General features: G+C 43.1%; 1 protein-coding gene across 3 annotated transcripts; it reads right to left on the bottom strand.

Annotated features, from left to right (window-relative positions):
* Nucleotides 1–1802: 1802 nt before the first annotated feature.
* Nucleotides 1803–26968, bottom strand: SLC25A30 (solute carrier family 25 member 30). 3 transcript variants are annotated; one of them, XM_055359621.2, is made up of 10 exons: nt 26718–26968; nt 19830–19948; nt 17392–17539; nt 14349–14443; nt 12792–12877; nt 10745–10840; nt 9554–9678; nt 7430–7568; nt 5753–5833; nt 1803–4501 (listed from the first exon to the last, which is right to left on the bottom strand). In XM_055359621.2, exons 2-10 carry the CDS (start codon nt 19891–19893, stop codon nt 4460–4462), a joined length of 876 nt encoding a protein of 291 aa, XP_055215596.1. In that variant the 5' UTR covers nt 19894–19948; nt 26718–26968; the 3' UTR covers nt 1803–4459. The 3 variants fall into 3 exon arrangements, with proteins under 3 accessions (XP_055215596.1, XP_055215597.1, XP_055215598.1); XM_055359622.2 differs by having other exon boundaries at nt 26787–26962; XM_055359623.2 differs by lacking the exons at nt 19830–19948; nt 26718–26968 and adding an exon at nt 18887–18959.
* Between the last annotated feature and the right edge of the window lie 838 nt (nt 26969–27806).

The following is a 27806-nucleotide window of genomic DNA, read 5'->3' as shown; positions in this document are numbered from 1 at the left end:
TGATTTCTTTGACCATCACGGAATCTTGGCCAAGCGTGGTGGCTCACATCTGTAATCCCAACACTTTGGGAGGTCAAGATGGGCGGATCGCTTGAATCCAGGTGTTTGAGATCAGCCTGGGCAACATGACAAAACCCTGTTTCTAGTAAAAATACAAAAATTAACCAGGCTCAAGCCATGACCATGCACCATTGCACTCCAGCCTAGGCGACAGAGCAGGACCCTGTCTCAAAAAAAAAAAAAAAAAAAGGAAGAAATCTCAGCAGGCTGAGATGGAACTCATTCTTCTCATGAAGAACGTGGCAAGCATTATACAGAGGGGCCATAGTCTGGAAAGCAGGGGATGCTTACAGACATATAAGTTGTTTCCAGTGTTTTGCTCTTGGTACTCATGGTTCCACTATTTACATCAACCTTTTGAGAAACAGATTTATACACTGTCTTACATTTCCCTCCTTTGCTACAGAATGAATCTACTTGTAACCTACCAAAAATTTACCCTGTCACATTTCCCCAGCTGCTGGTTTAAAAATAAATATCCTGGATTTAAAGCCAATTGTGTCTAACAGGTGCCACCATCCAAGTGAGGATTTCACTGTTCACAGGCATTTGAGACACACCAGCGGCCGGCGGTTCTCACTGCTCTTCATATGGAGGCAACCATATATGGGTAAGTCATTTAGTCTCTTAGGTAGGAGAACTGAGGCCAATCTCCCCACTTTTAGGGCTGTGAAACTGTTCTGTATGATACAATAATGGTGGATATGCGTCACTATACATTCGTCCAAATCCACAGAATGTACAACACCAAGAGTGAACCCTACTGTAAACTATGGACTCTGAGTGACAATGATGCATCAAATAGGTTCATCAGTTGTAATAAATGCACTGCTCTGGTGCAGAATGTTGATGATGGAGGAGACAGGGGTACATGGGAATCTCCGTACCTTCCATTCAATTTTGCTAAAACTACTCTAAAAAATAAAATTAAAGAAAAAAAAAAGCTCCCCTCTTTCCCCAGTTTTACCATTTATTTATGCTTTGTGAAATAATGGAGTCTCACTCTTGACTCCCAGGCTGGAGTGCAGTGATCTCAGCTCAATGCAACCTCCACCTCGCGGGTTCAAGAGATTCTCCTGCTTCAGCCTCCTGAGAGGCTGGGATTACAGGCGCATGGCACCATGCCCAGCTAATTTTTGTATTTTTAGTAGAGATGGGGTTTCACCATGTTGGCCAGGCCAGTCTCGAACTCCTGAACTCAAGTGATCTACCGTACCCGGCCCCCAATGTTAGTTTTTAAATAAACGACTATGTTTAATTCACATGCTAAAACAAGCACCTAGAGAATACTTTCAAGTAAAAAGAAGATGAATGAACCCACTTCGCATTGAGTTAGCTGGTTGTTTTCTGCCAACCAGGTGTCCCTGCCTGGTCCACAGTTGACCAAGGATCCCTGCATCTGCCTCTAGCAACACCCAACACTGTATGAAGGGCTGAGGGGGTCTGACAGTTCACGTCACTGACATCCTCTCACTGGTATTTCGAATGCCAAGCCAGCCCTCAAATCAAGTTCACTGGCCTCGACTGAGCTGCCAAGTATTTCATACATGGGGAGGGGGGTGGGGGGAGGGGGTAGGGGGGAATCACACAGGTGCCAGGCAATGAGTAAGATTATCCCAGTAACTTCTCCATGCAGAGAGAAATGTCTGCAGCTGCAACACTATTTCTACTCCAGCCTTCTAGACTCCATGTAGTTTGCCTTTGTTTGAATGTTTCTATTTATCTGAAATAACCAGAAATCATTTTTATTATTATATATTACTCCAGTTTATTAAATAAATGAAATAATAAGGCTTATGCCACATATTCCAACAATGTTTAAATAAAGAGCTTGAAATATAAAGGCTTATGAAAACTTCATACTCTTTATATAATGCATACTATTTCTAGCACATGAATAAATATAAAGGACAGGAGCCACTTTTTATATTATGAATCCACAACATTAAGCATCAATGATTACACAAATCCATAAGCACACAAACAAAAAAACCCATTGGTTATAAAAACTAGAATTCCTTTTGGCATATTTAAGAAAACCCAAAGGTGGGGAGGGACTTATAGCCAGAACCCTGACAACGAGGGGACCAAGTCTCCCAATTCCTTAAGTTGTTTCTTGGTTAGAAGCTTCAACAATTGCATTAACTCTTTCAAAAAAACAGAAAAAGCAGGTTAAGATCCTGTTCAATAAGGCACTTAATAAGTCTACACTGAAGAAATACTATGCTTTTATCTTAAATCGTGCTTAAGTTTTACCATGAGGTCTGAATTTCCACCTTGGTAGGAACATGTATGTAATTTGAATAAACTGGTAATAATGAATAACTGTCTGACATTCGCTCTTTCCATGGTCATTAAAATGAATTTGCTTCTACTGTTTTAAAAATTGTATGCATATTTGAAAAAGTAAAATTTTTCTACATTAAAAAAAGAGTGTTTCAAGAAAAGCAATCTTTAAACTCAAAGAACTCAAAAGTGAAAGCCTCTCTATAGAAAGTCTTTATAAAATCAATGGAATGTTTTGGAAAGAAGAAAAAATCCTAAGGTGTAGTTTAGAACAAGCAGCAAGGCCTGAAGGAGCTCTGGGGTCCTCTGCTGCCCTCTAGGGTTGCCCAGGGAGAGCTGGACTTTCATCTGAGTCTAAGCAATTAGGTAACCCTACCCCACTGCACCCCGCCCCCGCCCCCACCTTCTGTTATCCTCTCTTTTTGATGACTTTGTCTTAGCTCTCACTTTTGGAAATAATATTCAAAGGGACCATTCATTCATAAGGAAGGCAAGGGAAAAATGCCTGGGAGGAAAAATTATCTCATCCTCCAAAAAAACCTGCAGTCCTTCTATTCAGTCTCAACAAAGAGACTGGCCAAACTGGGAATTTGGCTGCACTACTGTGGAAGGAGAATGCCCTGGAGCCCCAGCTAACATGTATTTAATGTTGTTCTCAAAGGGGGAACTGAAGAGACCCAAATAAATATGTTCCCTGTCCTGTGGCTGCCTCCCAGAAGTGGAAGTTCTTGGGGTTCTCACAGTCATCTTTTATTTTGAAAAGACTAAGATGAAGACAAGAAGGAAGAGGGCTCTTTCTCTGAAGCAGGTTAGAGTAAAGAATCAGAAAATAGAAAAAGAAAGAAGAGGGAGAATGACTTATTGTGTCTATAGAAGGAAAGAAAAAGGGAAAATATTACATACCACCTATCAGAAACTAGCTAAATAGATGCACTAAAGAAATCATTTTTAAAATTTCAAGCAGGTATTTTCCATCCAAACTAAACAAAGTCCAAGACAGGCACAACATAAACTAAAGTAAAAACTGGAAACCTGGAAAAATCAACTCTTTGATTCACTACCAACATTTTGCTGAGGAAAATGTACTAAAGCCTGAACTTATAGTGTTCTTTCTTCAACAAGACCTTAACAAAGGGCTTCATTCACAATTACCATGAGAAGCCCATGAGAACATGCCCCTCTTCTACATAGACTGTTTAGAGCTGTTCCACAGCATGATGTAAACACATTTACCTTTCCAGTCAAGTAGCAGCAGCTACTATTTGTTCTTCATTTGACCCTCTACATCAATAGACGTTATTATCGCCATTTTACTCACTGAGAAATACATATGCTTTGCTAAAAATCATAAAGCTAATTACTAACATGACCTAAGACAGAACCTAAGCTGCTTGAAAACACCCCCCACCAATACAGACAGACCTTGCAACCTTCAAAGCCAACACATAACACCACCACGAATTTAGAGATTATTACTTTGTAACAATTTCTCACAAATGTCAAGTCTTCAAAGCTTAAAATCACTTATTATAAGTGGAAGATCCTGCCAAAATAGGAAATGATAAAGCAGTGCGATATTCCTAGGATCCATTTTCTGCACCGTTTATACCTGGGGTTGAACAGTCCAGGTCTCCATACATGAAATTTCTTCAGTTGACAAGGAGCAAAATCTCCCAGAAATTCAGAAACCATAACACCTTCTCGGAGGCTCCATTCCATGGTTCCAATGAGCTTTTCTACAGCAGTCTGATGTTCTCAGTCATGAGCTGAGATGCATCAGGAGCTACTCTCCCTGAATAAAACAATACATCGCTCCTGATTGTCTTGCAAGTTTTCTTTAGCAAGAAACATGCATTTCGCATATTATCTTTGATGTTGAAGGGCGCTTCAGTGGTAAAGACTAGTGTTTGGATGTTAGTTTATGCCCTTAAATGTTTGATGAAGAGCATCCAATGCCAACACACAGCAATCTCAACTAACCCAGTCTTCATCTGTTGCTCACATCCCAGAATCTGTGATGAGCCAAGCAGTGAGAAGCAGAGTGAAACACAGGAAGCTTTGCTGTTTCAGAAGTTACCATTTTCAGAAAGATGTCTCATGCAGCCTTGGCTTGTCACAAATCTAATTTCTTCAACTGCTCGTATGTCACAAAGAACTGTGGTTATGGGTTAAGGATGACACAGAAAATGCCATTTCACAACTCCAGTGCATAACAACAGACTTACAAATGGCACACTTAATAACAAATAGGTACAGGCAGACCCACGCTATGGACACCATTAAATAAAAGGGGTTCCATCCTTAACCACATCAAACTATCTGCCCATAAGCCTTCCAAGATCAGCTTGGAACAGAAAGATCACAGCTGAGATATGTAAATTCCCTGGTATCAGCCTCTTCTGAGATGGCATCTACGCTGATTAGCTTTTGTGGCTTTGCTGTGATGGAAAAACTTTCCAGCACTGTAAGCTTTTGAGAGAGAGAGAGAGAGAGTTAGCAAGCCCTGGGAAGCTCTCCTCAAAGGCTTCCACTATGCATCCTTCCTTGGGAGGCAGGAGCTGATGAAGAGCAACAAGAGGACAGCAAAAGCCAGCATTCCTGCTTCATCACTCTGCCCTTCAGTGTCTAATTAACTGCCTCACGGGTGCGGTGGCTCACGCCTGTAATCCCAGCACTTTGGGAGGCCAAGGGGCAGGTCACTTGAGGTCAGGAGTTTGAGACCAGCCTGGCTGACATGGTGAAACACCATCTCTACTAAAAATACAAAAATTAGCCAGGCGTGGTCGTATGTGCCTGTAATCCCAACTACTCAGGAGGCCGAGGCAAGAGAATTGCCAGAACCCAGGAGGCGGAGGTGGCAGTGACCCGAGATCACGCCACTGTACTCCAGCCTGGGCGACAGAGTAAAGACTCAGTCTCAAAAACAAAAAAAAAGTTAACTGCCTTTCCTTTCCTGCCTCCCACTGTGGCACACAGGAAGCGTGCTGGCCTGCCAAACAATTCCGGAGCTAATTCCTGTTTATCTTCAGGCACTTTCTAAGATAAGCATTCTAAGATACTGTTGCCAACCACATCCTTCCCAAGGTGGCTAGGGCTATAAAGCCAATCCTCCTCTCTCTCTCTCTCTGAGATGGTAAATACCCTCAGCTTCTAGAACAGAGTCTAACTAAACCTTTTTAGTAGTATCACTACTTTTGAATAATACCACCATCAAAGCAAGATTCAGTGTCTAGCACGGAGACTTTACACTTCCTAAAAAAGAAACTAAGTAGTGACTTCTTAGCATCAGAGGAACTCAAAATAATCAGAACCTACTTCTAAATTATAATTAATAACATGAGAGTTTATACAAATAGTATTCTTTAGCTGTATCTTTTTTCAGATCTATTGCAACAGAAAAGGATACAATGATATTCCAAGGACCAAGTCTCAACCAATTTGGCCAAAATCCTTTATAGAGAGCCAAAAACCCTTCATTCTTCCATGTCTGTTAAAAGAAGAAAAAAAAGTTAACTTCCAACTTTCTAATTATGCCAAATGCATTAATAATTAGTGGCCAGGCCGGGCGTGGTGGCTCACGCCTTTAATCCCAGCACTTTGGGAGGCCGAGGCAGGTGGATCACCAGGTCAGGAGATCGAGACCATCCTGGCTAATGCAGTGAAACCCTGTCTCTACTAAAAATACAAAAAAAAATTAGCCAGACATGGTGGCAGGCGCCTGTAGTCCCAGCTACTCGGGAGGCTGAGGCAGGAGAATGGCATGAACCCGGGAGGCAGAGCTTGCAGTGAGCCAAGATCATGCCACTGCACTCCAGCCTGGGCGACAAAGCGAGACTCCATCTCAAAAAATAATAATAATAATTAGTGGCCAGACTGATTTGTTTTTCTTAAAAATAAAATCCTGTTTGGAAGGACTGCCTAAGAAATCTTTGCTCTTTAGAGGCTTGTGTGGGTGGAAGACTAAGGCTCCATGCCCAACAACCCCACACAAAGGATTGAATGAACTCCACACAAAGGAGATAAACAGTGTTGAGTGAGGAAAAAATTAGATTTAATTCCAATTAGGGTCTGTTGCTTCCGTGCCATGTGGGCTCCTGAACAGGTCACAAATAAAGAAGCAATAGTGGTAGAGATATCATTCAGAGTACCACTATTTCCCAAGATGTCAGGTGGATGAATACGATAAGTGTCTTTGCTTCATTAAGGCAACACCTGAAGAGTAAAATGTGCTAGTGTCATGTCGGAAAACAGGAACCACAAAAGTGGCCCCTGTAGCCATAAAAAAGAAATCACGTTCTTTGCAGCAACATGGATGGAGCTGGAGGCCATTATCCTGAGCAAACTAACGCAGAAGCAGAAAATCAAAAACCACATGTTCTCACTTTTAAGTGGGAGCTAAACAATGGGTACACACGGACATAAAGATAGAAGTAACAGACACTGGGGACTCCTAAAGGGGAGAGGCTAGAGTTGAAAAATTATCTGTCTGGTGTAATGCTCACTATTTGGGTAATGGGTACATTAGAAGCCCAATCTCCACCACTACGCATGTGCCTATGTAACACACCTGCACATGTACCCCCTGAATCTAAAATACATTAAAACTTGAAAATAAATAAATAAATATCACCTTAAAAAAAAAAAGTGACTCCTAATCCTACTACTGGCAATCTAGTGGCAGAGACAGGTGAAACCTTTCACCCACTCATAAAACAGGAGGCCCAATTATTTAAACTGAGAATTAAAGTAAGATTGATGTGTTCCTTTAACAGAGATGTCTGAATGAGGGGTATTCATACTAGTTTGACCCAACAGGAAGAAAGTACATTTTGGAAGGAGACCCAGTTCTTTTATAATCACAGGAAATATTTCCTCACCTTTCACAGCAGATGGAGGTATAAAGAAAACAACACTGTATTTATAAAAGCTAAGCACAGTGTGGCAAAAATGGTCTCCCACATGTACATCTCAGGGCTTTAAAGCATCATTCATCTTAGTTTTAGTAGCTTTCATAATTTAGTTACTTCTTAGATCAAAAAAATATATAATTCACAACTCTGCAGAGACAGACATCTGCTCTTACCTGTAACAAGCAATCCAGGGTTCCTGTGTAGCCAGAACATCTGCCATCTCGAAGCACTCTCTGATTCATCATACGTGTCCTCACAACATCAACAGGGTTTGAGGCCAGGGCCCCTGCCAGACCACAGGTGAAGCTTGAGCTATAAAGACACCATTGGAAAAAAAAAAAAAGTTAACCATCACTGAGCTACAACCACCATCAAAGGCAGAAAACAGCTTCTGCCCAAACTGTGGGGTTTTCTTGTTTGTGGTTTTCGTGTTTTGTTTTGTTTTGTTTTTGAGATGAAGTCTTACTCTGTTGCCCAGGCTGGAGTGCAATGGTGTGACCTTGGCTCACTGCAACCTCTGCCTCCCAAGTTCAAGTGATTCTCCTGCCTCAGCCTCCCAAGTAGCTGGGATTTCAGGTGTACTCTACCACATCCAGCTAATTTTTTTTGTATTTTTATTAGAGACGGGGTTTCGCCATGTTGGCCAGGCTGATCTCAGACTCTTGACCTCAAGTGATCTGCCCACCTCGGCCTTCCAAAGTGCTGGGGTTACAGGCATGAGCCACCATGCCCAGCCCCAAAACTATGTTAAACTAACATGTATCAACATGAAACATGTCAAGAAGAGCCATATCTAGAGAGCTTGATAAACTGCTTACATATTAGCACCGATTATACTAGCTGATAAATCCCAGCGACAGCTAAGAATACCTGATATTCTAGAATGTCAAAGGATCATAAAACATAAAGGAAATCCTCCAAGGATGATCTTTTCCATCTATTTACCTGTAAGTGGACATCAGAGTAATTCTAGCCATATCATAATTATATCATTTCCTAGATATCAAAGAAAAAGATCTCCTTACTATAATGCCCCGTAAAGGTCTTAGGTTCTGCTATATTTTCAGTCCCACAAGACTACCACAGACCATACTTTCTATCAATTAACCCAGAGCAAAGTTTCTCAACCTCAGCACTAGCTATATCCCTGGCCTGGCCCCACTAGATGTCAGTAGTATTCCCCCCTGGTTGTGACAATCAGAACAGTCTCCACACATTGCCCACCAATGGATTATGTATGATTTTATATATATATATATATATACACACACACACATATATGAATGATAATATATATGTATGATATATCCACACAATGTGATAATCTGCAGCTATTAAAAATAAATGAAGGCCAGGCCGGCAATGGCTGACACCTGTAATCCCAGCACTTTGGGAGGCTGAGGCGGGTGGATCACTTAAGTCTAGGAGTTCAAGACCAGCCTGGGTGACATGGCAAAACCTCAGCTCTACAAAAAATACAAAAATTAACCGGGTGTGGTGGCATGCGCCGGCAGTCCCAGCTACTTGGAAGGCTGAGGCAGGAGGATCACTTGAGCCCAGGAGGTAGAGGTTGCAGTGAGCCGAGATCACACCACTGCACTTCAGCCTGGGTAACACAGTGAGACCCCGTCTCACATAAATAAATAAATAAAGTCTGTAAGTACTGACACGAAGTCTGTAAGCACTCAAAGATATTTGGAATATGTTGTTAAATCGCATTTTATTTTAGAGACAGGGTCTTTCTCTGTTGCCCAGGCTAGGGTTCCGTCGCCCAGTCAAGGCTCACTGCATCCTCACCTTCCTGAGCTCAGGCAATCCCTCCTGCCTCAGTCTCCCATGTTGCTGGGACCATAGCCATGCACCACCATGCCCAGCTAATTTTTTAATTTTTTGTAGAAATGGGGCCTCATTTTGTTGCCCAAGCTGGTCTTGAATTCCTAGGCTCAAGTGATCCTCCTGCCTCGGCCTTCCAAAGTCCTAAGATTACAGGCGTGAACTACTGTGCCCAGCCTGTTGTTACATTTTAAAAAGCAAATAAAAGAATGTAAAACATGATCTTATTTGTGTAATAAAGTTCATATAATACACTTTTGTAGACATATTTGCATACACGTAGAAAACGCCTGGAAGATACATATCAAACTGTTAACAACAGCTGCCTATGTAGAGGAATAAGGACTTCTACCTGGTCCTGCTTCACTTCTGCATTGCAACTTTTCAAATATAAGAATATAATACTTTTATAATAAACTTTCTTTAGAATTTCTATAATTTTTTTAAAAAAGCCATAAACATACAGGAAGTGGGTATACACAGTGTCTCCCATCAGGCCTGAGAGAATAAGATGCTTCTTGGTGATGTCATAGACAGGCAGCTCCACACCAACAACAATAGCAGCCCTCTGCGCAGTAAGGGACACACCCTGGGTAAAAATATTAACAATAAAAATGATTCTGATATGCCTCTGTAGAACAAGCCTTGCAAATGTGCAAAGGTTCTAATCCATAAACTATGATCAAGGTTTATCTTTTCCTCTGGGGAGGCAGAAATGTAGCGTGACAGAGCGGAAAAGATCACAGAGCAAGAACTCAAAAACTCTGAAGTCTAATTCTGATGCTGGCATTAACTATATGACCTTGGGCCAGACTTTGGCCAGGACAAATCACCTCTCAGAGCCTCCAGTTTCCTTCTATGAACGGAGAGATCACGCTGGATGATCTTTAGGGGCTATTCTATGAACTGACAAGTCATTAGAATACTAGGAAATAACACTCTACACCACATGCTTGCCTAATAACACAGACTTCAGTTACAAGCCATGAAATTGTATGGATCAAAACACCCAATGGAACTGTAACCTAAAATCCTTCTCCATAAGAATTAAAAAAAAAAAAAAAAAGAGCAAAAGACCAAACAACAACAAAAAAAGTGCTTATCCTTCACACAACATCTTATACATAAATTATTCAAAAGCAACTTTAAAAATCATGACATAGGCCAGGCGCAATGCCTCACAACTGTAATCCCGGCACTTTGGGAGGCCGAGGCAGGCAGATCACCTGAGGTCAGGAGTTCGAGACCAGCCTGACCAACATGGTGAAACCCCATCTCTACTAAAAATACAAAAATTAGCTGGGTGTGGTGGCGCACGCCTGTAATCCCAGTTACTCAGGAGGCTGAGGCAGGAGAATCACTTGAACTCAGGAGGTAGAGGTTGCAGTGAGCCAAGATCGTGCCATTGCACTCCAGCCTGAGCAACAGGGCAAGACTCCATCTCAAAAAAAAAAAAAAAAAAATCATGACATATTCCTTATATTCCCATTTTATAGATAGGGAAATAAAGAAAGATATTTTCATGGGCAGAAGATGCCACTCCTCTTCCCTTACTCCATTACGACACTTGGATTAAAATTAAGTGATAGAACAAATAAATTCAAAAAAGGAAAAAAGAACTAAATAAATCAGTTCGATCCATCCTTCTGGCTTACCTTCCACAGTCCTCTTGTCCCCTCTTGCTGGTAAATGTTCATGAAGTTGCCTATCATTCCTCCTTGAATGGTGTTGCTTTGTGCTTGCATCCGAATCTAGAGATTATTTTAAAGACCAACATCAGAAAGAAACTACCACAATCCCACCTACAACCAATGTATACCTCTGACAGTCAGTCCGTCAGTCAGTTGCTTAATAACCATTAGCAAGGAAAAAACTGTCATATAAATACTGCTATGATGCTACCTTAAAATGACTAAAACGTATAAAAATTTATTCTTAGGAACTCTGAGATCTCCAAAAAGCATCTAAGAGAGTCCAGAGTCCTACGTACAGCAGTTCATTAAATGTCAAAAAAAGAAACTGATGTTTGTGAAAAAAGTCTTTCTAGGATAGAAAACAGCATACTTCCCTACTACTATATAGGTGAGAGAAAAGTTAATTTCAAAGGTTTAATCTAATTAATGAGTTATCCAGTGTACTTGGCAGCACTAAGCACAGGCAAGCATAGTTCTTAAATTAGCTGCTCCAAGCCACTACAGTCTCCAACCAGCTGAACCAAAAGGTATGCAGGTGAGCTAGCCAAGTGACAGCCACATGATACCTGTTACACTCTGTTACACTTTAATTAGTGGAATCCACATGACCAAGATTCCAACACAAAAAGAATGTTTGATGTAGCTCTTTGCATTTTTAAGAATGAAGAAAGATTTTTTACTACAAAATGTGTACCTTATTTTTGTTTAGGGAGCAAATACGTTACCACTAACTTCTAAAAGAACTGTTATTGCCACACTAACATGGGAAAATAAACCAAGATACAGGAACTGCCTTCCCATAAGGCCTAAGATATAATTAAGAAATTAATGAGAGTACGAATATTTTTCTCTAGCTCTCTTACCCCAACACTGGTAAACTTATGGCAAAGGTACCTTGTATTTCTTCCTTACCCACGAGGTCCCTTTGCTACAATGCATATATAACTGTAGTGTACCCAGAATACTGCAGATGGCTGTAATGCTTGTCAGAATCCCCTATTAGATTGAAGGCTGAGGGCAGGGTCCTTGTCTTACTCATATTTGGATTCTAACCATGGCGTATACCAACTGGTACAAGATAGAAGCATAGAATACTAGTTAAATAGTGGGGCAGAAAAAGAAAAGAGGGGAAGTAGGAAAGGAATACTCTGTGGGGTTCAAAAAGTAAGTCATGCCGAATTTTTATTTTATTTAATTAGTTGCTTCCAAAAAAGGATTTAAAGATGCTCTATCCCTAGTATTTTCAATAAGGTCACCTAATGTGTTATGTAATCTAATTGTAGTAATTAAATTTTTTCATCTGTATTTCCTGAAATAAAATTTAACAAAGAAGATGCAGGCCAGGCACGGTGGCTCACACCTGTAATCCCAGCACTTTGGGAGGCCAAGGCGGGTGGATCATGAGGTCAGGAGTTCAAGACCAGCCTGGCCAAGATGGTGAAACCCCATCTCTACTAAAAATACAAAAATTAGCTAGGCACGGTGGCAGGTGCCTGTAATCCCAGCTACTCAGGAGGCTAAGGCAGGAGAATCGCTTGAACCCAGCAGGGTGGAGGTTGCAGTGAGTTGACATCGTGCCACTGCACTCCAGCCTGGGCGACAGAGTGAGACTCCATCTCAAAAAAAAAAAAAAAAAGATGGATTAAAAAATAGTCATTAATGAGCAGCCTAGATCTGTGCAAAACTTGCAGTCCATCTATATTTAATGAACCAATAAAACAAGGAAGATTTTCCATGAAAAACGAAAATGAAATGCAGTCCAAGCCTAAATAATTTTTTCTCCTCAATCACCGAAATCTTTGTCTCCAAAATGAGCTCTGCTTTTGAGCTCATCTGTGTAAGTGGAAAACCCACCTCATGGACCTTTAAAAGTTAGTCTTCATGGCACTTAAATTATAAAGAGATTCACATATACACAGATGTTACATTCACAGATTCCATTACCCGAATGTTGTTCTCAATAAGAAAACGTGGAATGTGCCTATAAGATATAGATAGCACAGCTTACTTTCAAAACATCAGTTGGATTAGCAATGGTTGAAGATATGACTCCAGACAGAATTCCACAGATCACATTTATCGGTAGAGTTTCATCTGTAAACAATGACACATTATTTGACTCTACGTATTTAGAGTTCTTCCCGTGAGAAACTCAACTGTAGGTCTAACTTATTTACACATTACTTGTTCACCTTAAGATGTAAAAACATATGCTTCAGGCCGGGCATGGTAGCTCACATCTGTAATCCCAGCACTTTGGGATACCAAGGTGGGTGGATCACTTGAGGTCAGGAGTTTGAGACCAGCCTGGCCAACATGGTGAAACCCCGTCTCTACTAAAAATACAAAAATTAGCTGGACATGGTGGCAGCTGCCTGTAATCCCAGCTACTTGGAGGCTGAGGCAGGAGAATCACTTGAACACAGAAGGTGCAGGTTGCAGTGAACCAAGACCATGCCACTGTACTCCAGCCTGGGCAACAGACCAAGACGCCATCTCAAAAAAATAAAAGTATGTTTCATGAATCAAGTAATTTTAAAAGGATTAGAAATTTCACTAATGAAGGAATTTTGCTTTGCAAAATTTATTGATATCTAAATGTGATTTTTTTTTTTCTCTTGAGATAGGGTCTCACTCTGTTACCTAGGCTGGAGTGCAGTGGCACAATCACAGCTCACTGCAGCCTCGACCTCCTGGACTCAGGTGATCCTCCCATCTCAGCCTCCCCAGTAGCTGGGACTATAGGCGTGCACCTCCACGCCTGGCTAATAATATTTTGTATTTTTTGTAGAGATGGTGTTTCACCATGTTGCCGAGGCTGGTCTGGAGCTTCTGGGCTCAAGTGATCTGCCCGCCTCAGCCTCCCCAAAGCACTGGGATTACAGGCACGTGCCACCGCACCCAGCCCCAGTTCACATTTATGCATAAATTCAGACCATCATAATTAAGATGAGCTATATCTGTTAGGACAATAATTCCTATGAGATAACATGACGACTTATTTGGCACAGAAAGTTTTTAAAGCACATCATATGTATTTAGTTTGAAATATCCTGAAGTATTTCCAAAGCATCTTGGCTCTTGTTCACCACTCTTACATAATAGTGTCTGGTACTCATCCCATTGTGAAAAGAGATGAAGATGGACAGTTCTATGGATCAAAACAAAGCCACAGAACCAAAAAGCCAGAGTATTAGCATTCAGTGTTGTTAATATTAAGAAATGTATTCACTGTTTTCCTGAAAAATAGATGACAATTCATATGATTTTAGCAAATTTTAAGTTGGATGGAATAGTAACAACACATCCCCTGGTCTAGGCATTTTGGAGATGGGGACAACTAATTAAAATGTTTGCAGAGATGGTTCCTTTTCATTATTTCTCCCCTCAATTGAGTTGATAACCAACTTGCTTTCAGCACAATTAACTAAGACTTTACACCCAGAGTTCTTGTAGCAGTAGGAAAGTCACAAATAAGCTGAAGAAAACCTGCTCCAAAACCACTTGAATAAAAAGACAGACAACCAACCTCCTGTCCACAGTGGAAAACAGATTCCCCACTCACCTTCTGGGCGTTCAACGAATAGTCGCTTCAAGCTCTGGTAAGTGCCTATCTTGATGGTGCCATAGGATGCCTGGCGTAACATCGCGGGGGCAATCCTGTTAAACCAATGTACAAAGGGACAAAAGCAATCTAAAAATCACTTCACATCGGCTAGGCAACCCACATGCAGAGTGCCATCCATAATCAAACTACATTCTCTACAACAATTTTTTTTTTTTTTTGAGACGGAGTTTCGCTCTGTCACCCAGGCTGGAGTGCAATGGCTTGATCTCAGCTCACTGCAACCTCTGCCTCCCGGGTTCAAGCGATTCTTCTGCCGCAGCCTCCTGAGTAGCTGGGAATACAGGCACCCGCCACCACACCTGGCTAATTTTTGTATTTTTAGTAGAGACGGGGTTTCACCATGTTGGTCAGGCTGGTCTTGAACTCCTGACCTCAGGCCTCGGCCTCCCAAAGTGCTGGGATTACAGGCATGAGCCACTGCACCCGGCCTCTAAAACGATTTCTTAAAATTCAAAATCCAACAAAAACACAGGTGGGTCCAGATGTGCAAATTATTAGCTCACTAAGTGAAAGCCTAGCCCCTCATATTTATTCTCAATGAAAATGTAAGTGAACAAGTTCAAGACAGAATCAGGAAAAACAAGCCTACTTTCCTCCATCCGATATGCCTGTCCTATTATCCTCTCCAAACCACAACCACGTTGTGGCATCGACACTCCCCAGGTGTCTTTCTGCATTTCCCCACTTCCTTCTTGAATTGCAATCAGGGTTTCTGCTACCCTCACCCTCAAAACTCCCCTCTTCAAGGTGACCAACTGACATCTTTGTTGCTAAGTTAAATGAGGCTTTTCAAGTAGGATCTTGTATAAGCTCTTTGCAGTGTGTGCCACTGTTTACCCTTTGTCCTACTTGTAGCTGTCTCCTCCCTGTTCTGCTGTAGCATCACCCCCTCTGACTTCTTTTCTTTTCTCTACAGCATCCTACCTGTGTCTGCTGGGGTTCCCCAGAAATCTATCCTATGCTTCTTCTCTCCTTACTGTACATGTTCCCTGTGTGAGCTCACCTACTCCCAAGGCTTCAACTGCCATCTAAAGGCTGGCCAGGCACGGTGGCTCATGCCTGTAATCCCAGCACTTTGGGAAGCCAGGGCAGGCAGATCACTTCAGCTCAGGAGTTTGAGACCAGCCTGGACAACATGGCAAAACCCCATCTCTATAAAAAATATAAAAGTAGCGCCAGACACGGTGGCTCACACCTGTAATCCCAGCACTTTGGGAGGCCGAGACGGGTGGATCACTTGAGGTCAGGAGTTTAAGACCAGCCTAGACAACATGGTAAAACCCCGTCTCTACTAAAAATACAAAAAACTGGCCGGTTGTCATAGCTGGTGCCTGTAATCCCAGCTACTCGGGAGGCTGAGGCAGGAGAATTGCTTGAACCTGGGAGGCAGAGGTTGCAGTGAGCCTGGGCAACCGAGTGAAACTCCATCTAGAAAAAAAAATTGTGTGTGTGTGTTTGTGTGTGTGCAGCTAGGTGCGGTGGCTTGTTGTGCCTATAGTTCCAGCTATGTAGGGGGCTGCAATGAGAGGATCACTTGAGCCTGGGAGGTAGAGGCTGCTGTAGGCCATTTTGTGCCACTGCACTCCAGCCTGGGTGACAAAGCAAGACCCTGTCTCAAAATAAATAAATGAAAAATAAAATAAAAGACTGATGACTCCAAATCCACGCTTCCAACATGGATCCAAAGACACATTTCCAATCTTCCGAGATTCTCAATTTAGATGTCCTGTGTATACCTTCAGATAGGGTCCCACACTGAACTACTTCTCTTCCTTCTCCAAACAGTCATCTCTCCTCTTGTGTTTCCTAAACCAGGACATGGAAGCTCCAGCTACACACTGGCAAAAACCACCAATTGAGACAGTAGCCTTGGCTCCTCCTTCCCTTCTACCCGCTTCATGTATGGAAACCTCATATTAGGTCACGTAGTGCTATCAGTCCTACACCCTAAATAGTTTTCTAGCCTGTCTTCTTTTTCCTCATCCCCAAAACCAATTCAGATCCTCATCTAGTCTTCCTACATGACAGCCCTGCTTCTAGTGCTCCCTGTCTCTTAATTCTTTCTCTCCATGGCAGGCAGGTGATGTTTACAATGTAAAGCTGATCAGGTCCATCCTCCTACTTAAACACTTTCAGTGGCTTCTGTCTGCCATAGATATAGCAAACTCAAATGCTGACAGGTACCAAGAAAGCAGATGCCATGAGTGAATGATCCAGGCTGGGTCGAACTGCACACACATATACTATGTGAGTGACAGAGGTTTTGTAAACCAGAGACAGTATCCTTCACCCCAGCTACTATTGTCATAACTGAATGAATGTGGTCCTAATGTTGATTTCTCTCGAGAAGATGGAGTCCCAGATTTTTATGTGCAATTTCTCATTTTTAAAATATTGGCTTAATTAAAAAAACAAAAACCTTTGGGGATTGGTGGATCCATGGCAGGGCTGTGGGTCACCAGTTTGTGCTGTGGTATACTGGAGAAAATCAAGATGCTTAGCGTGGCATGAGGCTGTCCACGTTCTGTTCCTGCAGGTATTCTGATATAGGTCTCACTATCCAGTGCCTACAGAATACTGTTCATTAAATACTGAAAGACTGGAAAGTAGTTCACTGCAACTCTTATCAACATCATATAATTTTCATTATGGCAAAAACCTCCTTAATTCAGAATATCTAAGAAAAAGAGCTATTTTCAAAGCGTGAAAAACTGAACAGAATGTTTTTAAACAAACATAATTTTTTATTGTTGTCTGTCTGTACTTGAATATAGTAAAACAGTTTCACCAAAACATCTGCTGCATAATATATACACTTAGAAATTAGAGTTGAAATTAAAAGTGAAAAATCTATCATGCTATTTGTTCTTTTCAAACACACCTCAAACTTTTTACTTGTGATCTGTGCAGTCTTGGTCTGAAGTCTATACCCATGTGAAACAGTGAACAGTGACACAGAAATGCATGAAGGCCTACTCACCCCGAGTAGAGTGCTTTCAGCCCTTCTTCTCTGCCTATCTTCACTAATGCGTGCAACATTCCTCGATATCTAATTTCCTTAAATTTTGCATCATTCGTCTGGCCTTGAATCTGGAGCCGTGTCTTGGTTAAATCAATTGGAAATGTACCTTAAAATTTAAAAAGAAATTCACTTAATAAAAAGAAATTCCACTAAATAAAGGATACGTAGTGATATATTACTGAGGAAACATTCAGACTACAATATGAACTAAGAAAGTGATTAAGAAATGGCACTTTGCAATCTTGTTTATATTTTTAAAAATTGAGGAATCAAAAGATTAATAAAACCCAAAAAATGCATAGATATATTTTCCTTTCTTTATCTTTTTATTTATACCTCATCTTATTCTACACAGGATTTGGGTAGGCTGCATTGTTGTAGAAAGCAAATACATGGTATGATTTACCTAAACAGGAAATCCATTGAAAAACATAAGTTACTATTCTGTATATAAATGAAGGTTAAAATGGGGTTGAATGTGAACAAAGAGGTAAAAAAAGTTCATTTTCTAAAGGGGTTTTCCACTTGGGAGAGTGTTTTATAGTCTAAAATTAATCTGGCTAGGCACAGTGGCTCATGCCTGTAATCCCAGCACTTTGGGAGGCTGAGGTGGGCGGATCACCTGAGGTTAGGAGTTCCAGACCAACCTGGCCAACATGGTGAAACCCGGTCTCTACTAAAAATACAAAAATTAGCTGGGCGTGGTGGCAGGCACCTGTAACCCCAGCTACTCAGGAGGCTGAGGCAGGAGAATTGCTTGAACCCAGGAGGCAGAGGTTGCAGTGAGCCGAGATCACGCCACCATACTCCAGACTGGGTGACAGAGTGAGACTCTGTCTCCAAAATAAAATAAAATAAATCTGATAATGCAGATAAATATGTTAAATACTGTACCTAACAAATAGTCCACCCAAATATATAAAACCCATCCTCAGACAGTAACCTTGATTCACTGTGTCAACGAGAAAGCCCACCAGCACAGAGAGCCTAAGCTGGTGAGTGGGTGGTTACCACGGCTCATCCAGCTTACCCACCTTGGCCTCAATTCTCCCCAGTCCCACAGGGGCAGTATTCTATCCTTGGACAGCAGTGACTGAGCCCTGGAAGCAATGATGTGTCCCCAACCCAGCACAGGGCATTCAACAGCTGCTCAATCAGTGTTTGCTGAATGAATGACTCCAGAGAATAAACAAACAGGATCTGATGTGGAACCCAACCGATGAGGAAGTCACAAATGGGAACTGGATAATGTGCATCATCAGAAAGTGACTAGATAACTACAGTCCATCTCATCTGGCTCAGGGAACACCCTTGAGCTTCTCAAACCTCTTTACAGCCAAACGGGTTAACAGTGGCAAAGCTGGGGGAAAGGACAAGGAAAACGGACAGACACAATCCAAAAATGATTCATAAAACTTGTGTTTGAGGCTGAGCACGGTAATAATCCCAGTACCTTGGGAGGCCAAGGGAGGTGGATCTCTTGAGCTTGGGAGTTGAGACCAGCCTGGGCAACATGGCAAAACTCCATCTCTAATAAAAATACAAGAATTAGCTGGGCGTGGTGGTGCACATCTGTAGTCTCACCTATAATCCCAGCACTTTGGGAGGCCGAGGCAAGTGGATCTCTTGAGCTTGGGAGTCGAGACCAGCCTGGGCAACATGGCAAAACTCCATCTCTAATAAAAATACAAGAATTAGCCGGGCATGGTGGTGCACATCTGTAGTCTCACCCACTTGGGAGACCCGGGTGGGAGGACCGCTTGAGCACGGGAGGCGGAGGCTGGAGTGAGCCGAGATCAGACGACTGCACTCCAGCCTCAGCAACAGAACCAGACCCTGTCTCAAAACAAAAAATTTTAAAAAACTTGTGTTTGGTCAATAGGATCAACTTTCTCTCCACTAAACTTCGAACCCTAAACTGCTAATAGCAGCCAAAATGACTATTTTGTCTTAAAAAGCATTACCAAAAGAAAACTTTCTTTTTTTTGAGACTGGGTCTCACTCTGTCACCCAGGCTGGAGTGCAGTGGTTCACACATGGCTCACTGCAGCCTCGACCTCCTGCACTCAAGCAATCCTCCCACCTCTGCCTCCCGAGTAGCGGGGACTACAGGCCTGTGCCACCACACCTGGCTAATTTTTTTTTTTTTTTTTTAATAGAGGTGAGGTTTCACTCTGTTGCCCAGGCTGGTGTCGAACTCCTGGACTCAAGAGATTCCCCTGCCTCAGCCTACTAAAGTGCTGAGATTATAGGCGTGAGCCACCACACCCAGCTAACAGACATTTTGAATTCTGAGACAAACATTTCATCATCTCACATTCTACACTTGAACTACATTCACATCAAACACCATCACATACAGCAGGCTACGTGATCCACCACCCTCAGGTCCTTACCGCACTCAGCAGTGATGGAGGCCAGACCCCCGTACACAAACGGCTTCCAGTTGAGGGCTGACATTCTCACACTGTCTCTTCTTTGATTTATAGAAACATTGCCTCCAGTGCAGTTTTTCCTGGACACAACAATAAGATATTATCAAGCTGTAACTTCTCACACAGGCAGTTTCTTCTCCAAACTCTTCCCCTAGGTTTTATTTGGAGAGTGATATCACCAAAACCCCTGCAGCAATTCCCAAGGGGAGCCTCCCCTTAATAAAGCAAAGCACCCCTATTTCCTCAACCTCAAATCAACAATTTCCAATCTTACTTTATCAGTGATGTTAATTTTTATTGTGACCTCAAGAAGTAATCAGCTACTTTGATACCTTGGTATGCGTGTATGTATTCAGTGTAGTGCAGTGGAAGCTGTTCTCTGGGAAGTCTATTTTATCTTAAATCTATTCTTCATGCAGTAAGTATTTGCAGCAGCCATGATGGCTCACGCCTGTAATCCCAGCATTTTGAGAGGCCAAGGTAGGAGAATTGTTCCAGCCCAGGATTTCAAGACCAGCCTGGGCAACACAGTAAGACCCTGTGTCAAAAAAAAAAAAAAAAAAAAAAAAGTATTTGCTATTCGTTCACTGCTATCTTAGTGAGTCCTTACTGGGGAGGTGGGGGTCACATCCCTCAGGTGCACTGCAGCAGACAAATGTTGCAAACTTGTGTCATAAGGTAAAATGACAATTACTTAAAATTACAAGCTACTTCTTTTTTTGCTTTTTTTTTAAGACAGTGTCTCACCCTGTCACAAAGACTAGAGCGTAGTGGCACAAACATGGCTCACCATAGCCTCAACCTCCTGGGCTCATGTGATCCTCCCACCTCAGCTTCCCAACTAGCTGGGACCACAGGCACACACCACCATGCCCACCTAATTGTTTTATTTTTTGTAGACTGGTCTCTAACTCCTGGACTCAAGTAATCTTCCAGCCCTAGCCTCCCAAAGTGCTGGAAAAAGAGGTGAGAGCCACTATGCCCAGCCACCACAGGCTACTTGTAGTCTACATTCTATAAATATCCGCTCACTTCTCTTAGCCTTATTACGTTACCAGCTGTGAGGCAGTTTGGCATGAGGAAAGAGGCTGACTCTGGGGTCAGAGCCACCACACACCCTTCCTAGAGAAGTTCCTGCTAACCTGAGTCTCGGTTTTCTTCTTCGCCAACACCATCATCACCACAGCAGGCAACACAACCAATTAGGGGGACATCCATACTTTTATTCACTAAGTTAAATAAATGTCAAGCTGTAGGCCTGTTGTGGGCATTAAGCCATATATATTTTAAAGACACTCACAAATATTGCCCTCCATCTTTCTTTTCCATAATAAGACCTTGCTCACTGTGACGTGTACTTATGTGCCACAGCTAAGGCCTTTCACATTCATGGCATGTTCTGCAGTTGTATGTAATTAGAGCTGGCAAATGTGGCCTCACACCCATTAACAGGAGACTCATATGACTAATACTTTTGTATATATACTATCAACTATAGCTACTGTTGGTTTAAAATAAAATTTCTAACTTTTCAGTCATTATTGGCAAGCAATATGCCAACATGTTTACTTTGCCTGTGTTTAGGAATTTCCCAAGTCTCCTTTTCCCAGGAGAGGACTACCACAAGTCACCACTGCCCAGAATATCAGTTTCCAACACTAGGACCCCCCCATCGGGCACCTTGAATAAATCTATTAATCATGATTCCTTGTTTATGGATATTAACCAAATTCATAGCAGTTACAAATGAGTAAAATAGAAGGTTCTGTAAGAATGAAACATGAAAACCACTGTATGTTTTTAGGTATTTCAGTACTAAGGAGCAAGCCCTCTCCCAAAAGACTCCTCTCATCTCCCTATTATCTTTGAAAATATTTAATAACTGCACTTAAGTAATTCTTAGCCTTATTAAATTCATAACTCATATAATAGTTAAGATTGTAAGAGACTGTAAGAACCTATTAATAATAAATCCAATAATTCATTTACCACCCAGTACTAACTTCCTCAACCCATTCTTAGACCTAGCTGATTGCAGATTAAAAAGCAAAACAAAGCCAGGTGTAGTGGCACGCATCTGTAGTTCCTGAAAGGATGGCTTGAGCCTAGGAGTTCAAGACCAGCCTAGCCAACAGAGTCAGACTCCATCTCTTTTTTTTTTTTTTTTTTTTTGAGACAAAGTCTCACTCTTGTCCCCCAGGCTGGAATGCAATGGCTCAATCTCAGCTCACTGCAACCTCCACCTCCCAGGTTCAAGTGATTCCCCTGCCTCAGCCTCCCAAGTAGCTGGGATCACAGGCATGCGCCACCATACCCAGCTAATTTTGTATTTTAATAGAGACAGGATTTCGCCATGTTGGCCAGGCTGGTCTTGAACTCCTGACCTCAGGTAATCCACCTGCCTTGGCCTCCCAAAGTGCTGGGATTATAGGCCTGAGCCACCGTGCCTGGCCAGCTAGTTAAGTTTTAATGAGATTTGGCTACTTTTTCCTCCGTCGGTTTTGATATTAAGTTTTCAGTTGGTTAGGTTAAAATCCAGAGGCTCTGGGTTAATACTAATATGCAAATACTCAACTAGAGCTAAAAATGTGATGGAATTGCTTCTTCATAGTTTTCAATCACATGGGATGAATCACCTGCCCATTCATTCAGAAGTACCACCAATAAAACTTTTCTACAAATTAGTATCCACTCCTGGATCAGCATCCTATAAGCAAGTACTTCTATTCAATTACGATTTTTAAAACTTAGCTAGTCAGGAGGTAAAAACAACTTTTTGGCCTTTCTCTTCCTTTCCAAAAGGTAGGACTAGATCCCTAAGCAGTTAATATTACCGGAACTTATCAAGTTAATGTTTGCTGAGTAAAAGAATAATTTGGCTTAAATACGAACCAGAGAGCCGCAGTACATGGGCAAACATCCAAATAAGGAAAAGGGGGCGGGCGCAGTGGCTCATGTCAGTAATCCCAGCACTTTGGGAGACTGGGTGGGCGGATCATCTGAGGTCAGGAGTTCAAGACCACCTGGCCAACATGGCAAAACCCAGTCTCTGCTAAAAATACAAAACTCAGCCAGGCATGGTGGCGGGTGCCTGTAATTCCAGCTACTCAGGAGGCGGAGGCAATAGAATCGCTTGAAACCGGGGGGCAGAAGTTGCAGTGAGCCAAGATCTTGACACTGCATTCCAGCCTGGGCAACAAAAGCGAAACTTTGTCTCAAACACACACACACACACACACACACACACACACACACACACACACACACACACACACACACACAAATAAGAAAACGGTTCTAGTTAGGACTGGAATAAGTAAGTAGATGTCCACTAAGCTGTACTGGCCACAGCAAGCTGTGACAGGGCTATAAGTATCTTAGGCTGAAATCTCTGTTCAGTAAACTAACCCATTTCTTTGTTTTGGAGCTCTTTCTGAAGGGAAGTCTCGTGAAACACTTCCTTGAATTCCAAACACAGTTGTTTGGAAAAATCCCAACTGGATCTACAGAAGTCCCAAGGCTGACAAGCCAAGACAGTTAGAGAGATTAATGTGTCCTTAGCAGTCAATAGTGTCTGGGCAGCATCTCGGGGAAGGAATTACAACTTTGCAGAAATTCCAGTGTCGGGCAGTGGCTGTAGATCACTTCTGATTTGACAGTCCTCTTACAGCCATGTTCTCTAAGCCATGCTAAAACCCAGTAATTCCTTACTTCTCCTTGCTGCGTTATGAACATAATACTAACACTAGCAGTCATCCCTGAATACCTGCTGTTAGGCATTGCTATACATTTTCCTCACAGTCCTATGAAAGAGGTATCATTATCCACATCTCACAACTAAGCAAACAGCCTCAGAGAAGAAAAGTAACTTTCCCTAGTCAAAGCTACCAAATATTCAAACTAAGGTTTCTCTGAAGGATCACATGACCCTTCCTCTAGATAGTACTTTGCAGACACTATCTTCCAAGGGCTGTTAAAAAAATATTGGTGGGGGGCAGGGCAGGGAATTCTATACATTCAGAATAAATATAGAATTTTCCAGCAGAGGAAATAAAAAATTTTATTTTTAAAAATGTTAGCTGTTGGCCGGGTGTGGTGGCTCAAGTCTGTAATCCCAACACTTTGGAAGGTGGAGGAGGGTGGATCACTTGAGGTCAGGAGTTTAAGACCAGCCAGGCCAACATGGTGAAACCCGGTCTCTACTAAAAATACAAAAATTAGCTGGGCATGGTGGCAGATGCCTGTAATCCCAGTTACTCGGGAGGCTGAGGCAGGAGAATAGCTTTGAACCCGGGAGGCAGAGGTTGCAGTGAGCCAAGATGGCGCCACTGCACTGTGGCCTGGGTGACAGAGCGAGACTCCATCACAAAAAAAGAAAGAAAGAAAGAAAGAAAGCTGTTGGTGACTGGCTGAATAATTTTTTTTTTTTTTTTTGAGACTGAGTCTCGCTCTGTCACCCAGGCTGGAGTGCGGTGGCACTGTCTCAGCTCACTGCAACCTCTGCCTCCCAGGTTCAAGCGATTCTCCTGCCTCATCCTCCTGAGTAACTGGGATTACAGGCACGCGCCACCACGTCCAGCTAATTTTTGTATTTTTGGTAGAGATGGGGTTTCACCATGTTGGTTAGGCTGGTCTCGAACTCCTGACCTTGCGATCTGCCTGCCTCCGACTCCCAAAGTGCTGGGATTATAGGCATGAACCACGGCGCCCGGTCCAAATTTTTTAAAGTTAAAAACAAAACAGGCCGGGCACGGTGGCTCATGCCAGTAATCCTAGCACTTTGGGAGGCCGAGGCGGGTGGATCACCTGACGTCAGGAGTTCGAGACCAGCCTGGCCAACACGGTGAAATCCTGTCTCTATTAAAAATACAAAAATTAGCCAGGCATAGTGGTGGGCGCCTGTAATTCTAGCTATTCGGGAGGCTGAGGCAAGAGAACTGCCTGAACCTGGGAAGCGGAGGTTGCAGTAAGCTGAGACCGCACCACTGCACCCTGGCCTGGGCAACAAAAGCGAAACTCCATCTCAAATAAATAAATAAATATATAAATAAATACAAAAAAAAGTGAAAAATACAAAGTAAAAAAACAACAACAAAAATGTTAGCTGGGCTAGTCACACATACCTGTAATCCCAGCTACTTGGGAGGCTGAGGCTGGAGAATAGCTTGAGGCCAGGGGTTCAAGACCAGCCTGGGCAACAGAATGAGACGATCACCTCTACTAAAAAAATCCAAAACATTATCTAGGTATGGTGGTACGCGACTCTAGTCCCAGCTACTCCGCAGGCTGAGGTGGAAGGGGTACATAAGCCCAGGACTTCAAGGCTGCAGTGAGCTAAGACCACGACACTGCACTCTAGCAGCCTGGGTGACAGAGCAAGACCCTGTCCCAAATAATAAATAAAGGTTAAAAACAAGTTTTCTGAATGAAATTGTCTATACAAATTAAGAATTTCAAAGGATTCTCCCTACACTTAGGATATATGCTAAGTTACACATCCTGTCTACATTTTCTCTTACATGGTTGCTTAGTATTTATTTTCACCCACCTGACCTCATGTGTACAGCTGTAAAGGGAGGTAATTAAATATAATACTAGGTGTTCGTACTTTTGAACGCTTTCCAAGTTTCTCTTATTTATTTATTTACAGGCGGAGTTTTGTTCTTATTGCCCAGGCTGGAGTACAATAGCATGATCTCGGCTCACTGCAACCTCCGTCTCCTGGATTCAAGCGATTCTCCTGTCTCAACCTCCCGAGTAGCTAGAATTACAGACATCCGTCACCACGCCCGGCTAATTTTGTATTTTTAGTAGAGACGGAGTTTCTCCATGTTGGCCAGGCTGGTCTCGAACTCCTGACCTCAGGTGATCCGCCCGCCTCGGCCTCCCAAAGTGCTAGGATTACAGGCCTGAACCACCGCTCCCAGCAGTTTCTCTTATTTAATTCTTGGTAAGTTCTTTCAGTTTTACTTCCTGTTCCCTTTTTAGTCTTAAGTCTTAAAACTGTAATTGCACAGCCTTTAATGTGCTCTCATACATTTATTGTTCCTTGCTGGACCGACTGCCCTTTCAATAATGCCCTTTCATGAACTTTTCCTATTTCCTATTCTTTTTAAAGGTGCAGAAGGAAAACTAAGCTCATCACAGACTTACAAAAAGCCGGCTTTAAAAGAAATCTTCGAAATTATCATCTCGTTTCACGTTAATTAACTGAGCCCGCGGTCACAAAGCTTCGCAACGGCAAAGCCAAAAGCAAGATTCATGCCTTTCAACTTTTTCACTACCCAAGTAGCACCGCAAGCCCAATCCGCAGGGCAGTGCCAACATTGTTTGCTACTCTTGCGCAGAACAAAAATGCTAATCACTGCAACTGCTTTACATGAAATTGCACCTAGAAAGACTTCAAAACCCAGAGGTACATTAACTTTCCAGGCAAGTTCCTCCCAGCCTGTGTGCCACGAGCGATTCCGAATGTGGTGTGCCCTCTCCCAGAGTGCGAAGCTCGCGGGCGCTCAGGCTGCCGTTTGAATGAACCCACGAGTGGGAGGGACGCACAAGCAGGGTTGCAAGCCCAGGGCTCGTGTGCAGACGCGGAGATGCAAGGACGGGCTTCGCACTCGGATCTGAACGACCCTGGAACAGGAATCACCCCACGCCAACAGCGATGGGGGCCCCGCGGCACCGGCCCGACCCAAGGAGGCAGCAGCCCGAGAAGCAGAGCCCTGTCCCCAGTCCCCGGAACCTCGCGCCCCGCCGAGCCCGGCCCGGCCTGCGAAGTGGAGAGCACAGGCAGCCCCGAGCACGCCCGGTTGCAAAGGAGGCTCCTCGGAAATCGCAGTCCAACCTTACCCCAGGCCCGGGTTCCAGGAGCCGCAGAGAAAGCGGGGCCGGCGGGAGGAGGCACGGGCCAGGACTTACCTGGCGGAAGCGGCCCCGCACCTCCTCCAACCCGGACTCAGTTGTAACAACAACCTGCGGCCGCTGGAGAAAAGGAAAAAATGCCGTCGCGGGCGGGGCGGACCCAGGAGCCTGCACGCAGCCCCGCGCCGTCCCGCCCCGTCCGCGCAAACACGCGACCTCCTCAGCTCCCATTGGTTTCTGCCAGCACTAGCCACACCCCTGACCGCCCCAGATGGGGACACGGAGGGGCGGGGCCCGTCCCAAGTGCCCCTCAGGATCTTCCCCTGCCGCTGCCTGAGGAGGGAGCTGCCCGGGACTCGGTGACACCTGATGTGGCCTCCGATTTCGACTGGGAGGTGGAAGAGAAATTTGGGGAACGCATCGAGAACCGTGGAAAAGCAACCTTCGCAGGGGGCAACCTTCTCACGGTGCCCCCGTGAACCTTCACAGTTGGATGGAAGTAAACTTGCCCTTATTTTTTTATACCCCAGCTTTTAGCTTGAAAATATACATATTAGCCGGGCATAGCGGCGGGCGCTATAATCCCAGCTACTTGGGTGGCTGAGGCAGAAGAATCGCTTGAACCTGGGAGGCGGAGATGGCAGTGAGCAGAGAGCGTACCACTGCACTCCAGCCTGGGCGACAGAGTGATATTCCCTCTTAAAAAAAAAAGAAAGAAAGAAAGAAAGAAAGAAAATGTCCAAACAGAACAAAAAATTGAAAGAACCGTACTATGAGTAGAAACCTTTACATATATATCTAATATACATATATGTAAATATTTATTTATATATTAATATATAACATTTTTAACGGTATGGCAGTGTTTGTGTTCAAGCATACCCAGGTATATTTTTGTTTTGTTTTGTTTTTAGACAGAGCCTCACTCTTGTTGCCCAGGCTGGAGTGCAATGGCACCATCTCAGCTCACTGCAACCTCCGCCTCCCAGGTTCAACTGATTCTGCTGCCTCAGCCTCCCGAGTAGCTGGGATTACAGGTGCCCATCACCACGTCCGGCTAATTGTTGTATTTTTAGT

The sequence above is a fragment of the Gorilla gorilla genome, chromosome 14 (assembly GCF_029281585.2).
Source record: "Gorilla gorilla gorilla isolate KB3781 chromosome 14, NHGRI_mGorGor1-v2.1_pri, whole genome shotgun sequence".
NCBI lineage: Eukaryota > Metazoa > Chordata > Mammalia > Primates > Hominidae > Gorilla > Gorilla gorilla.
This window is presented reverse-complemented; position numbering and strand designations above follow the sequence as displayed.

Excerpts from the sequence above, each read along its gene's own strand:
- SLC25A30 (XM_055359621.2), bottom strand. The coding sequence starts at position 19,893 with ATGTCAGCCCTCAACTGGAAGCCGTTTGTGTACGGGGGTCTGGCCTCC. Across the intron at positions 17,540-19,829 it reads CTCCATCACTGCTGAGTGCG|GTACATTTCCAATTGATTTA; the intron begins GTAAGGACCTGA and ends TTAAATTTTAAG. Across the intron at positions 12,878-14,348 it reads ATTCGTTGAACGCCCAGAAG|ATGAAACTCTACCGATAAAT; the intron begins GTGAGTGGGGAA and ends CATTGTTTACAG.